Source organism: Saimiri boliviensis, chromosome 9 (assembly GCF_048565385.1).
Source record: "Saimiri boliviensis isolate mSaiBol1 chromosome 9, mSaiBol1.pri, whole genome shotgun sequence".
In the NCBI taxonomy this organism is placed as follows: Eukaryota; Metazoa; Chordata; class Mammalia; order Primates; family Cebidae; genus Saimiri; species Saimiri boliviensis.
The window spans coordinates 77800833-77814418 of NC_133457.1; the positions used below are offsets into that span (position 1 = coordinate 77800833).

The 13586-nt window shown below is 44.0% G+C and overlaps 1 protein-coding gene across 1 annotated transcript in view; it reads right to left on the minus strand.

Annotated features, from left to right (window-relative positions):
* Positions 1 to 13586, minus strand: part of SLC24A3 (solute carrier family 24 member 3) — a 497749-nt gene that overhangs the window by 132016 nt on the left and 352147 nt on the right. The window contains exon 4 of the mRNA XM_039479737.2: positions 1177 to 1251. Within this exon, the coding sequence (XP_039335671.2) occupies positions 1177 to 1251 (75 nt within the window). The remainder of the gene's footprint in view (positions 1 to 1176; positions 1252 to 13586) is intronic.

Consider the following 13586-nt stretch of genomic DNA (forward strand, 5'->3'; position numbering starts at 1 on the left):
CCTCCTCCCCTTCAAGGTAAGGTAGCCCCACTCCCAGGTGGGATTCCTCAGACAAAGGGCTTCCGCACCTGCCCACTGTGCATTTCGGTTGCAACCTCACTTATTCTGTGCTACCGTGGAAGGAGCCCCTCCTGTGGCCTCTCTAAATATTATTATTGTGGGATGCTTTTTATTTATTTAAGTATCAAACACTAACTTCCAGGATGTAGAAGAAACTGCTTAGGGAATATGTGGTTCTCTACGTCTGTGGTTCCTGGACCACACAGCATCCTCAGCATCACCCGAAAACCTTTTAGAAAGGCAAGTTCTGCCCCTCCCACTCTCCCAAGACCTACTGGGTCAGGTACTCGGGGGAGAGAGAAGGAAAGGAAAGGGAAGACGCAACCAGGTTGGAGAACTATTGGCATAAAGAAACCAAGTTCTGGACAGGAGATGTGTCTGGGGGAGATGCCTTCTGGAAAGGGGGATTCTGAATTTATAAATAAATAAATAAATAAAATGGAAAGCTCTCAGATAAAGGAAACTACATTTCCAAACAGACAAAGAGATAAAAGAGGCAAGAGAATGAAAGAGTTCTAGATCTGCTGAATACTTTCTGATGAAAGGGGTTTAACTTGCTGTTCAGCCTGGCAGTCACCGTGATGATTTCTGACAGGGACACTTTCCTGATCTCCGTGGCCAATTCTTTCATCTCCGCCCTTCCGCTTGGAGCATTTCTGTACATATACAGAGAGAGGAAGCGTGGCAGAGGTATGCAGTTGGAGGTTCTTAATCCTGTGAGGACCCCACGAATCATCAAAGGAGAGTTATGGAGGCAGAAGAAAATGCAGGAGAGAGAGGTGGAGGAGGTAACAGAAAGGAAGAGTGAGTTTAAAAGGAAAAGAAAACGGGAGAGGAAAATGCAAATAGCACCATTAGTTAGGTCTAAACGGAGTTGGGGAGGTTGGTCCTGTGGGTTTAAATCTGATTATTGATTGCTGTCATGAAATGCTCAGTGGACTGACAGCACTTTTGTGCTAATATTGCCCATTGCTCTCAAACATGCTGACGCCTGGTGTTCCCACCGGAGCTGGCAGGCAGGGGCTCCCCAGGACCTTGGTGAGGAGGCAGGAACAGTACAGGGCACAGGTCCTGTTCCCGGTCTGGCTCACACATACTGAGAAATGAGGCACGTACCTCACAGATCTTTTCCAAGGAAGGGACGAAGAAGTCGTCACAGACAATGGCCAGCGCATAGAACATGTAGATGGCCTGGAAGAGAGGAGATAAAACAGGTTAAAGTTAGAGTAAGGCAGAGTCAGAAAGGTAAGGGTCCAGCCACCGTCTGCTTTGAAATGTCTTCTGTTGTCATGAATTCACCATCCTAAAAACCATGTCTTTGCAATGCCCACAACACCCCTCCATGTCCTGGTCCCAGCTTCCTCTCTGAAGGTATCGTCTGCCACTCTCCTTTTGCCCACCTCCTTTTCCATGAAACATGTCACAGATTCCTGTCTCAGGGCCTTTGCATTTGCTCTTCCCTCTGCCCAGAACATTTGCCCCCGAGATAGCCCACTGGCTCACTCCATCACACCCTTCAGGTCCCTGCTCAAATGGCAACCTCTCTCCCCAACTCCCACTTCTCTCTATTTCATTTATCTGGGTTTTCCTGATATGTTACATGTTAAATTAATTCATCTATTGTCTGTCTCCTCCACCAGAAGTTCATGAGGATATGATGTCATATAATTAATTTCGTATAATTATTGCCATATCCCCAGCAGTCAGCACAGGGCCTGGTATATGGTCAGTGCTCCATAAGGTATGTGGCATGACGGAATAAGTAGATGAACACGTCCAACTGAACCTGCTTACTCGCTGATCCCTGCAGGCCAGCTTTGCAAACTTGCTTCTGCGTCTTGGTCAGCTATGACCAGGGTATCCCCTGGAATTCTACCTTCTGCCCAGAAGTTGCCTCTCCACTGTGTCCAACCCCATGTTTCCTCTCTAACTAATGAAATCTTCCTAGGATTCCAGTGTTGATTGACTGCTCAGCATCCTTCTCCCACTCTTTCCTAAGGAGACCCCGATTTTGTCCAAATACCCACCATGCCCCATGTGGAAGGTGGCCCTATTCTTTTCTCTAGGAGTGGATGCTGATTGGCCAGTCAGTATGTAGAATTCCTTAGCTGTGGCTATTGGTTCAGAGGTGAGCACGTGAACTAGGCTGGCCCAATTAGAGAGCAAGAAGGGCTTTTAGTCCTTGCCAAAGGGAGCCATTTCTTACCCTCTGTTTCTGGTTATGGACAAGGAAGCTGCGAGCCCTTATTGCCACTGGCATCACATTGAAGGAGTCTGACTTGAGAGGAAGTTGACCCTGAGTCAGCAAAAACTAAGCCCTTGATAACATCACCGAGCCCTGGGTCAAGTGCCCACCCCACCTCTTGATTTCATAACATACTATCAGCATTGTTGAGGCCAGTTTGATTTAGAATTTCTCAGTTACTCGCTTCTCAAAGCATCTAATAGGTGTGGTTCAAGTTCCAGCATCCTCAGCAGTGACATTGCTTTCATTTATTGACCTCCCACTATCTTTTCCTTTTGAGAAGTGTTCCTCAGGATGGGGGTCCTACATCTCTTCCTCCTCACACAGGGCACAGACACATGACCCAGCATAGCCGTTGAATATCTATGCCCTGTCACAGTGAAGAGTCGGTGATAGGGCTGTAAGGGGCCAAGCAGAGATAAATGGAGGAGCTGAGGGAGAGACACCCTCTTTTTATGGATATAAACATACCCCACATCTGGAGTTGCTAGAGGTAGCTGTCACATAGAGAAAGCTTGCCTGGAAAGAATGTTGCTCGCACACCGAGAAGCCTATCCAAGAGATGGGACAGGCACGTGCACACAAACACACGCATACCCACGTAAGCATGCATGCACACGCATACAACATGCGAGCACACATACACAGAGGTCCCAATGACAGCATGTGACTGGCCCCAGCTCCAATCTAAAATCAAAGTAGACTTTCCAATTTCCTGAGCCAATAATAGGTCATTCACACTTAGCAGTTTTAAGTTTCTGTCACTTATAACTGTCCTTCATGAAGCCTTCTGTGGTAGCCCAAGCATGAAATGATCTGTCTTGCCTTTGACTCTTGGCAGTTGCACTAATTTAGCCCCAGGGTCCCTGCTTTGTATGAGCTTGTTAGCTTTTCACATATATATTTTGTCTCTTCCGTGAGATATAAGAGTCTAAAGTGTACCTTAACACTAGATCCTGTAGAAATATCAGACAAATGCACAAAGCCATATGCATTAGTATTTTCATTCCAAAATTTCTGACTACAATAAGTTATCAAACCTAACAAAATATACCTTGGGGAATGGTTATATGAACTATAGTTTATCATTCAATAAGATGTCCTTAAAAGGGATTGTGTAAATCCAATATGAAGTGACAAGGAAAGGCATTCACAATATATTGCTAAATGAAAACCAGCATTACAATATCTTTTTTATTAAATAATCTGTGTATATGTGTATATACACACATTATATATTTGTGTATAAGAGTTTGTAAGGCCATTAATCAAAATAGTAGCTACATTTCTTTCTCAGTTGGTGTGACTCTATCTGCATTTTATAATTCTTATCTATATTTTGTAACATTTTCACTCTGAATTAGTATTTCTTGTGTAACTTTTATAGGTGACGGGAGGTTTTAGAAGTAAGAACTCTGTTTTATAATTCTCTAATCTCTGAGGAGCCTGGGATGCCTGGCATGGAGAAAAATCTCAAAAATAACTCATTAATTGATCTATTAATAATCTGCACAAAATTATTTGCCAATGGGCTTTAAAAAATGTCGGTTAAAAATAATTCTTGCTGAATTTTGTAGCCTGGGAATAAATCAGAAAATACATTCCCAAGTTGCAGTGGAATCAAACCCTCTTTTGCTGTATGCCTTGGCTGATCCAGTGATATGCAGATTTTAAGATTAGCTTTGAAAGGACACTCACATTCGGTAACTGGGATGCAGAATTGCACATTTGTAGATTAATCAAGATCTAAATAAGCTGTCCATAGCTGACATATTCAACTCACTGAAACAGCCAACACTGCCTAGAAGTCCATAAACCATCTCACCAAGAATGTGCTCTGATATTATGTATTGATCTGGTTTGTGGCAAGAAACTCTATCTAATACACGGATAATATCCATGCTTGGAGGGGGATGAGAAATGAGATCTGCCAAGGACTTGGGACCTTCAAGGGTGATGGGTATTGAAAGCTGTGTTAGTTCTTGTGAGCTGGGCAGCATGAGGTTGGGATGCTCACTATTAACCAGACGCCCTTTGACACAGCACCCCTGGGCAGCCAGAGAGGCCTGCAAGGCGATGAGCCCTTGCCAGCTGCAGAGCCCTTAGAGCCCTTCCTGGCACCTGAGGGCGGGCCTGCCACTCTGGGTGCAAAACAGTCTGCTCTAACTCTCCCTCCTGTTACCCACTGGAAAACAGGTTCCTGCAGCACAATCAAAGAGAACCAAAGAACAAAACAAAGGGTTCAAAGTCAAATTTTAAGATGCAGAAAACCTACTGGGAGTGTGATGTTGATAGTACTCTCAATACAACCAGCACAAATATTTTTAAAAGAGTAAGGCATTTTTAGATTACTTTGACCATTCTTATATTTTCAAAGGATATATTAATATCATTGATGATAATAATCATCACCACATTTGCCATCGTGTGTTGAGCTAGGAATTCCAGGCATGCTCCAGGTATGTTACCTGGACTTCCTCAGTTCTTCCAAATCTTGTATGAGACAGGGAGTTACTGGCCATTTCCCAGACAGCTCAGAGAGTGTGGGAACTTGCCCAAGTGCACGTGGCTAGCAGATGGCAGGGCTTAAATTTAACCCCAGGGCTCCCTCCAAGCCTTCCCATGGAGCCCAGCTAACTCCCTGCATAAAGATCATTTCTGGTTCCCCACCCCATCTCCACTTTTTCTGATTTTCAGCTCATCTACTAGCCAGCTGCTTTCTCCAACTGCAGGCAGGGAGGGATGTTTTTAGAATCCTGTCCATCCACTTTTTGAGGCTGCCTGTCAGAGCCGCTGAAGTTCTTTATTAATATTATTATTTTGACAAGGTGCACTACAAAATAAGAGACAGATATGAGCTCCCAAAAATGCATAGGCTGGCCCAACACGCTGAGGCAGCCCAAATAGGCTGTAACTCACCCTGGAATCCAAGCCCATGGTTTGGCTATAGCAGCCAGTAAAAGTGAATGTGGGGCGCCTTCTGGAAATGATGAATGATGGGCATTTAGGGAAGATGGGGGTCTTTTGGAATTTCAGCATTAGTCTCATGACCACAAGGCTTCTCTTCCCAGGGAGACCCTCGGAATGGGAATTTTTGCTTTGGTATTGATCGTGTGTAGCCTAGACCATGAGCCGTGTTTTATGTTTGCGTCTCTGGCCTCCCTTTTTTTTAATGTTCATGTAGCTGTCCTCCCTTCTACTGAGGGCAGCAGCTGTGTTCTCACATATTAATATCCACCCTGCCCAAGCAGGGGCTCTCTACATATGAAGTGATGGATCCCAAGGAGGGTGTTCATGGAGTAGCTGGTGTTGCCTTTGTTGTTGGTGGTGGTGGTTTGTGTGTTTTTTGAGACAGGGTCTCGCTCTGTCACCCAGGCTGGAGTGCAGTGGTGCCCTGCACTCATGGCTCGCTGCAGCCTTGATCCCCTGGACTCAAGCAATCCTCCCACCTCAGCCGCCTGAGTAGCTGGAACTACAGGTGCATGCCACCATGCTCAACTTTTTAAACATTTTTAAATTTTTTTTAGAGACAGAGTTTCACCGTGTTGCCCAGGTTGGTCTTGAACTCCTGAGCTCAAGTAATCCACCCACTTGGGCCTCCCAAAGTCCTGGGATTGCAGATGTGAGCCACTGCACCTGGCCGGGTGTAATCTAGCAAAGGAAATGCCCCAGTAGCATGGGCAGGACACAAGCAGCTGCTAAAAGCAACACAGCCTGGAGCCTTTGAGGAAGTCCAGGGTGCAGGTGTGGGATCTTCCATCAGGTCGTAGACGTGACACTTCCAAGCTGTGTGACTTTGTGTGACTCTTCTCACCTTGCTTAACCTTCAACATGAGCCTTGTCACAGCATGCTGTCTAGTGCTTAGAAGACTGGTAAGAAATTAATGCGAAGCGATGAGCAAAGGGGCGTAGATACAGCACAGCCCCTCACGCGCTGCCATTGTTGTGGTAACAATAGTGATGCTATGAGAATGTGCCCAAGCTAGCCTGCTGGAGGAAAAGAGACTTGCAGGGTAGAGACAGGTCACCTAAGTCGTCCCAGCTAGGGCTGTCAGAGATCAGCTAACCCCAAGACATGCATGAGGGAGCCCAGCTGAGACAGGCCCAGCCCAGCCCAAGTTCCACAGTTCAGCTGAACCCAAAAAACTCATGAGCCAATGAATTGTTGATTGTATGTCACTGAAGTTGTGAGGCCGTTTGTTATACAGCATTATTGTGGCAATCAGTATGGTGACAGTGTCCTTTGATGTACAGGTAACAGATACCGCCCATACAAGAGAAAGAGCCACAGTGAAAAAAAATAATAATGAGTGACTTCCAAGAAGCAGACTTGAAAAATTCCTAAGAGAGAAACTGACAAAGTGGAACTTCCAGGGATAGCTCCTTTTAGCTGAATAATATTTATATGTATAAAGCCTACACTATTCAGAGGCCACCAAGGAGAATGATTCTGTTCTGAGGCAGGCATGCCTTAGGATTTGAAGGGTTATTTATTTATTAATTCAACAGCAATGTGCGCAACACCAACTCAAAGCCAGATGCACTGCTTGGTGGGAAGCGTCTAAAACTTCCTAAGTTACTGTCCTTGAACAAAGAATAGCCTGAGGTCCAGTTGGAAGTACCCAAGATAACGAGATCACCTTAACTCAGTGCGACGATCTTAAGATGCAGTCCTGTAATGTGGCAGACACTGTTGGTGGCCTGTTCATTAGTCATTAAACCTTTTATTTTGCAAACACAACTTCGGTGTTGTTCTGAGTAAGAGTTCTGGCCTTCTTGGATATACTCATGGCCATGTGACACAGTTTTGGCCAATGAGAAGAAAGCACAGATCCAGCTAAAGTCACCCTGTCTTCTGGCCTGCCAGTTGGATGTGATGTCTGGAATGGCAGCAGCCATTTATGACTATGAGATGACAAACCTGAGGATGCACACCAACATGCTGGGGGCCAGCAGGTGTCATCTGGATTGATGCCTGAAATCAGCTCCTTCTGTGTTTCTAACTACACGAGAAAAGGACTTCCTTACTTGTGTCACTCACTGTTAGCCGGGGGTTCTGTACTGGAAGCCATGTGCTTCCCTAACTGATGTGGGCCACAGAAGATACTATGCTGGGTAGAGGTAGTGCAAGTTGAGAAGACAGAGGAAGTGGCTATTGACCCAGGAGTCTGAGAAATAAATACTTTCTCATCAGGTAATTTCAAAGGTTGATGGAGACTAATAAACCTAAAGAACTTAGGCTACAGTGGTTAAACCGAAAAACACCTGAGATAACAGGAAATCATCACGACCCGTGACTTAATAGAGGTGAGCATGCTGTAGCTGGAATGTCGATCTACATAAGGGCTTCTGAATGCTGAGGGCAAATGTATTTGAACGGCAGGACCTTAATCCTGCTGTTTTATGCGGCATCGACAGTCAGCGGTTTTCACAGGCAATTTCTTTTTACTACATCATCTGCACTCCTGTCTCTCTGTCTTTAATTTCAGTGAAGGTGTTCTGGCGAAGCAATTCTTAGGGAAGCTCTACAGAACTGTGGCCTTGGTGGAAATTGTTCTAAATCTTTAGTGTCCCAGGGAGCATGGTGAGAATAATAATAATAATAAAAACATTTCTTTTTCTCCTCTTTCTCATAGTTTCAAGTGATCACATATAATTAAGCTTGGAATAGAAAAGTTATTTTTTAAAAAAATCATTTTCCCCTATTACAGGCTCTGTATCTAATAGCCCCACGAGGCCAAGGTGGAACTGGCCATGGATCTGCCGTAGGGTGCTGCTGCCAGTGTGAATATCATTGTTTTGGAATCGTTCATTGATTCTAGCAACTAGAGAGAAATGCTCAGTCTCACAGCAGGTTCTGAACAAGATTTGGGGTGGGGCTTTGCAGGGAAGAGGAATGTAGCAGAAGGCTGTTGGTGCCCCTTCCCTTTACCATATTCTTCAGGCCTTGTTAATTTGGAGAGCTACGCTGACTTTCAAATATCATAATCTGCCTCAATTTGTTTGAAGACTTTTGATTTAACCACACAATGAAGTCAAGAAATACTTGAAAATTAACATCCATGGGAGCCCTCAACTGATGAGAGCTGGCATATCAGTTAACCCTGAGCAGGCTAATTCTACGTTGTCTCCAGAGTTTCCCAGCTGAATTAAGCTTCAGGTGACCAGAATACAGTGTTGCCCTGCTGGCTTGGTTACGCACCTGCCCTTTTTTCTTTTTTGGAGATGGGGTCGAGCTCTGTTGCCCAGGCTGGAGTGCAGTGGCATGATCATAACTCACTGTATCCTTAAACTCCTGGGCTCAAGGCATCCTCCCACTTCAGCCTCCTGTGTAGCTGGGGCTACAGGGATGCCACTGTGCCTTGCTAATTTTTTTTTTTTTTTACAAAACCTTTTTTTGAGGGAATCCTCCTTATGTTGCCCAGGCTAGTCTTGGACTTCTGGGCTCAAGGATTCCCTCCCTCAGCCTTCTGAGTTGCTGGGATTACAGGCGTGATTTGCTGCACCTGGCTCAGGTCATGAACCTTGTATTAGCAACTTTCACTTTCCTGTCTCACTTCTTTTTCGCCTACTGATGTTTCCTTCCTCTTTTCCAATATCACTTTCATTTAAATCCTTGTCTCAGGGTCTGCTTCTGAGAGAGCCCACATTAAAACAAGAAGAAAGTGAGTCAAAAAAGATTGTGAAGGGAATGAAATACAATTTGAAATCAAAATGGGCCACTCTCAGAAACAACTGCCTTCCTAAGCTGTATGGGACCTTGTCCTAAGTCCCACCCTATGATTATTTAGTCATTCGGCGTTGGGAAGGTCTTTGGGAGCCATTACCAGCTGGAATGGTTACCTTGCAGGACTCAAATTCAAAGGGAAATGAGCATATGTGAATGTACCTGAACCATTAACATAAATCCTTCAATTATTTTACTTTAAAGGAGTCTAAAGATGCTCAGATGTGTCCTTGGCCATTTAGTGTTCTTAAAGGTCACCATACTGGGGTCCCTGTTTTAGAGCCTTGGGAATGAGAGATTTGCCATCTCTGGAGAAATGTTGCAGCAGGAAAAGAACCTTTCAGTTTCCCCTCTTTGTTCTCCTTCTTTCTCTCGTCTCGCTCCATCTTCCTCATTGAAGATGCCTTTTTCACAGTGTCCACTTGCTGAGATACTGACTCCTGTGTTACTAAGGAAGTCATTTATTTCTTTTGGTTGTCAGTTTTTTGGGCGATCATTGCTGCTTCCCCTCAAAATCCACTGAAGGAGGGCTCTTGGAACATGGTTTGTGCAGCTGGGCTGATGCTGATGTGCTCCCTATAGGGATTTACTGTGAGTTTGGTACATACCTTCTCCATTTACCTTCCCACCAGCAGCAGGGGACAATGGGCCTCATCCAGCCTCACAGGTGGGAACCTGGGGCACACAGAAGTACAGCAGCTCTGGCCACATGACTAGTAAGGGGCAGAGGTAGGATTTGAATGGAGGTGACTCACTGGGTTCAAATCCTGACCAGCACACCACACCACAGGCATTGCAGGAAGAGGAGAGCCTGCTTTCCATTTGAGGAACGTCTGCAGCTCTAACCTCCACCAGGCCTCAAATCCCCTTCTATGGAGGCTTCTGTTAAGACTGAGGCTCTTGCCCTGGGGTCAATAAGCCCCTCAACCCTCTAGAGAGCACTCAGAATGAATTTGTGAATTTGCTAATTTAGATGGGGACAAATTCCATCTTTGTCCTCACTAATCTTTAATCGGAATTCAGCACTTCCTTCCACTATGAATGCAGGCAATATGCCACAGTAATACTGGCAAGACCTGGGAATATGTCCCCAGCAGAAATCACAGATCTTTCATATCACATGACTGGTGTTGCAGAGACCTCAAATTATCATTTCGATTCATCATTACTTCGAAAATAAGTAGCTATGAGGCTTAATGCTAGACCTTCTATCCAATGCATTAACAAAGTATCCTATGTTACTATATCACTTCATGTGTCCAAGAGTCACCAGAAGATACAGATAAAATGGAAATCCCTAGCATCACTCCAGAAGATCTATTTAGCAGTCTGGGTTGGAACCTGGGAACCTCCATTTCTAACCAGCACCAGGTGGTGCATGGGAATACACTGGCGGACATCCTTGTACATTTCCTGGTCTGTTTCCATAAAACCCCTTGAGAAGGGGGTCAGTGATATGGTTTGGCTCTGTGTCCCCACCCAAATCTCATGTTGAAGTGTGATCCTCAGTGTTGGAGGAGGGGCCTGGTGGGAGGTGATTGAATCAGAGGGGCAGACTTCTCCCTTGCTGTTCTTCAGATAGAGTTCTCCCAAGATCTGCTTCTTTAAAAGTGTGTAGCACCTCCCCCTGCTTTCTCTCCTCCTGGCCATGTGAAGATGTGCCTGCTTCCCCTTCACCTTCTGCCATGATTGTAAGTTTCCTGAGGTCTCCCCTGAAGCAGAAGCCTGTACAAACCGCAGAACTGTGAGCAAATTAACCCCCCTTTCTTTATAAATTGGCCAGTCACGGGTAGGTCTTTACAGCAGTTCACAGGTAGGTTTTACAGCAGTGTGAGAACAGACGAATACATCCAGAATAGTGGGGAGGTCTAGTGTGCCTGTCAGGGTGTGGGCAGAAAGCAGCAGCCAACTCAAAAGGATTTGACCAAAGAGAACTCTTTTCTAACTGAAGAGACTTTAATGAAGGGCTTATTTGCAGCAGTGCAGTCAGGGTTAGGGGAATCAGCAAAGATGGTGGAGACCCCCAGAGCCTAGCAACAATGGGAACCTTTGACATGAAGGTGCAAGAGGACATGGGGTTGCTGCAGCCTGGTGAGTGTAGGGAAGGGGGTTAATAGCACTTAGATTGTCACAGGAGTGGAGTGAAGCAGCTGCTGCCAGACTCTGGAGAGCCAGCAGGGAACAAAAAAGAAGTGCCCTGGCCTCTCACTCTTTCTGCCTTCCCCGCTTGTGTCACAGCTTCCCATCAGTTGAAGTGAAAGCCAGAGGTGTGGGAGCCCTGAGGATAAGGTCCTTAGAGGCTGGTCTCCCTGTCCAGGGCAGGGCAGATAAGAATGATGAATGGGAGAGGGGCTGGAGCAAGAATAACCACATAGGAAGCTTGGGAAAGGATGGAAAGGAGACAGGAGACACAGGTGGGAGAGGAGGGCCACAGGAGAGGAAGGAACAGGTCTTTAAGTCTAACTCAGTATAAAGACATCAGGCCTTTATCACTTCCTTGCCCTCACTGCTGATTTACTAAGGCTCTCAGTAAGTACATATATGATGAAACCATGGTACAGAACAAGTACATGCAAAGCATCAGGACACAGAAACATAAAAATACAAGTAGTGTGTCAAGAGCAGGAAGTGGAACACTGACATGGTATCTTACACTTTACATCCCTGTGGATTTGTGCCACCCGGAAGTGTTGGGGGCTGGCCAGGGAAGGGCAGGCCCTTTATGGCTAGACAGCGCTGACCTCCCGCAGGGGTTCCCTGACCCCCCTTTCTTGGGTTCCCGAGTTGCATTGCTTCCTGGAGTTTGCAAACCATTTTCCTTTCTAAGTCAGCCTATTTATTGGTATTCTTAAATAAGATATAGGAAAGCAAACTTGGTTGGGGAATGGGAAGGGCCAATATCTCTGGGAGGGGCTGGGTCGTTAAAAAAGCTCTCTGTATTTATTTCTCCCTCTATTTCAGTCACTGTTCATATATACATAGTATATATTGTATGTATCAACATATACAAATATTATATATATTTCCACATATCTATTACTTTGGAGTAAACATTTTAAAGTATTTTTTATTGTGGTAAAAGAGACATAACATAATTTACCATTTTAATAATTTTTAAATGTACAGTTCAGTGGTGCATTCGTACCATGAAACCGTCATCGCCACCCATCTTCAAAGCTTTTTTCATTTTCCCAAATTGAAACTCTTTCCTTATTAAACAATAACTCCCCATTTACCCATCTCCTTAGTCTCTGGTAACCATCATTCTCCTTTCTATGAATTTGACTGTGTTAGGTACTTCATACAAGTAAAATCATACGATATTTGCTCTTTGGAGACAGGCTTATTTCACTTAGCATAATATATTCAAGCTTCATCCCTGTTGTAGCATGTGTTAGAATTTCCCTCCTTTTTAAGGCTGAATAATATTCTATGTCTATACCAAATTCGCTTATCCATTTACTTGTCTATGGATGATCTGTTTCCACCTTTTAGCTGTTGTGAATGATGCAATGTTCTTTGAGTCCTTGATTTCAATTCTTTCGGGTATAAACCCAGAAATGGAATTGCTTAATCATGTGTAATTCTGTTTTTAATTATTTGAGAAATTGCCAAACTATTTTCCACAGCAGCTGCACCATTTTTCATTCCTAACTATAGTGGAAATGGGTTCCAATTTCTCTGCATTCTTGCCAGCACCAGTTATTTTCTGATATTTTGATAGTAGTCATCCTAATGGGTGTAAAGTGGTATCTCATTTTGGTTTTAATTTGCATTTCCCTAATGATTAGTGATGTTGGGCATCTTTTTATGTGTTTAGTGGCTATATATATACATATATATATATATATATATATATATATATATATATATATCTTTTTTTGCAGAAAGGTCTATTCAAGTCCTTTGCCCATTTTGAAATTGAATTATTTGTTTTTTGGTTGTTGACTTGTAAGGGGTCTTAATATATTCTGGACATTAACCCCTTATCAGATATACGATTTGCAAATATTTTTTCCCATTCTGTGAGTTGCCCTTTCGCTCTGTTAACTGTGTCCTTTAATAAACAAATGTTTTAATTTTGGATGTATTCCAATTTATTTTTTCAGCCATTCTAATGCAGGTGTGATGGTCCATATATCTATTTTTCTGCTGCAAAGAGAAGATGATTGAGACATAGTTTTGGATTTGGTTAAAAAGTTTATTTTTTTCTTTTCAATTGTCAGTTTTCAGGGAATAGATATGCAGGTTTGTTACACGGGTAAATTGCATGTTATGGGAGTTTGGTGTATAGACCATTTAGTCACCAAGATAATAAGCATAGTATCTGATAGGTAGTTTTTCAGTCTTCGCCTTCCTCCCACCCCCTACTCTCAAGTAGGCCCCAGTATCTGTTCTCTGTTTTGTGTCCACGTGTACTCAGTGTTTAACTCCCGCATACAAGTGAGAACGTGCAGTATTTGGCTTTCTGTTCATTTTTTTGCTCCAGCTCCATCCATGTTTCTGCAAAGGACATAACCCTCATTCTTTTTATGGCTGTATAGAATTCCATTG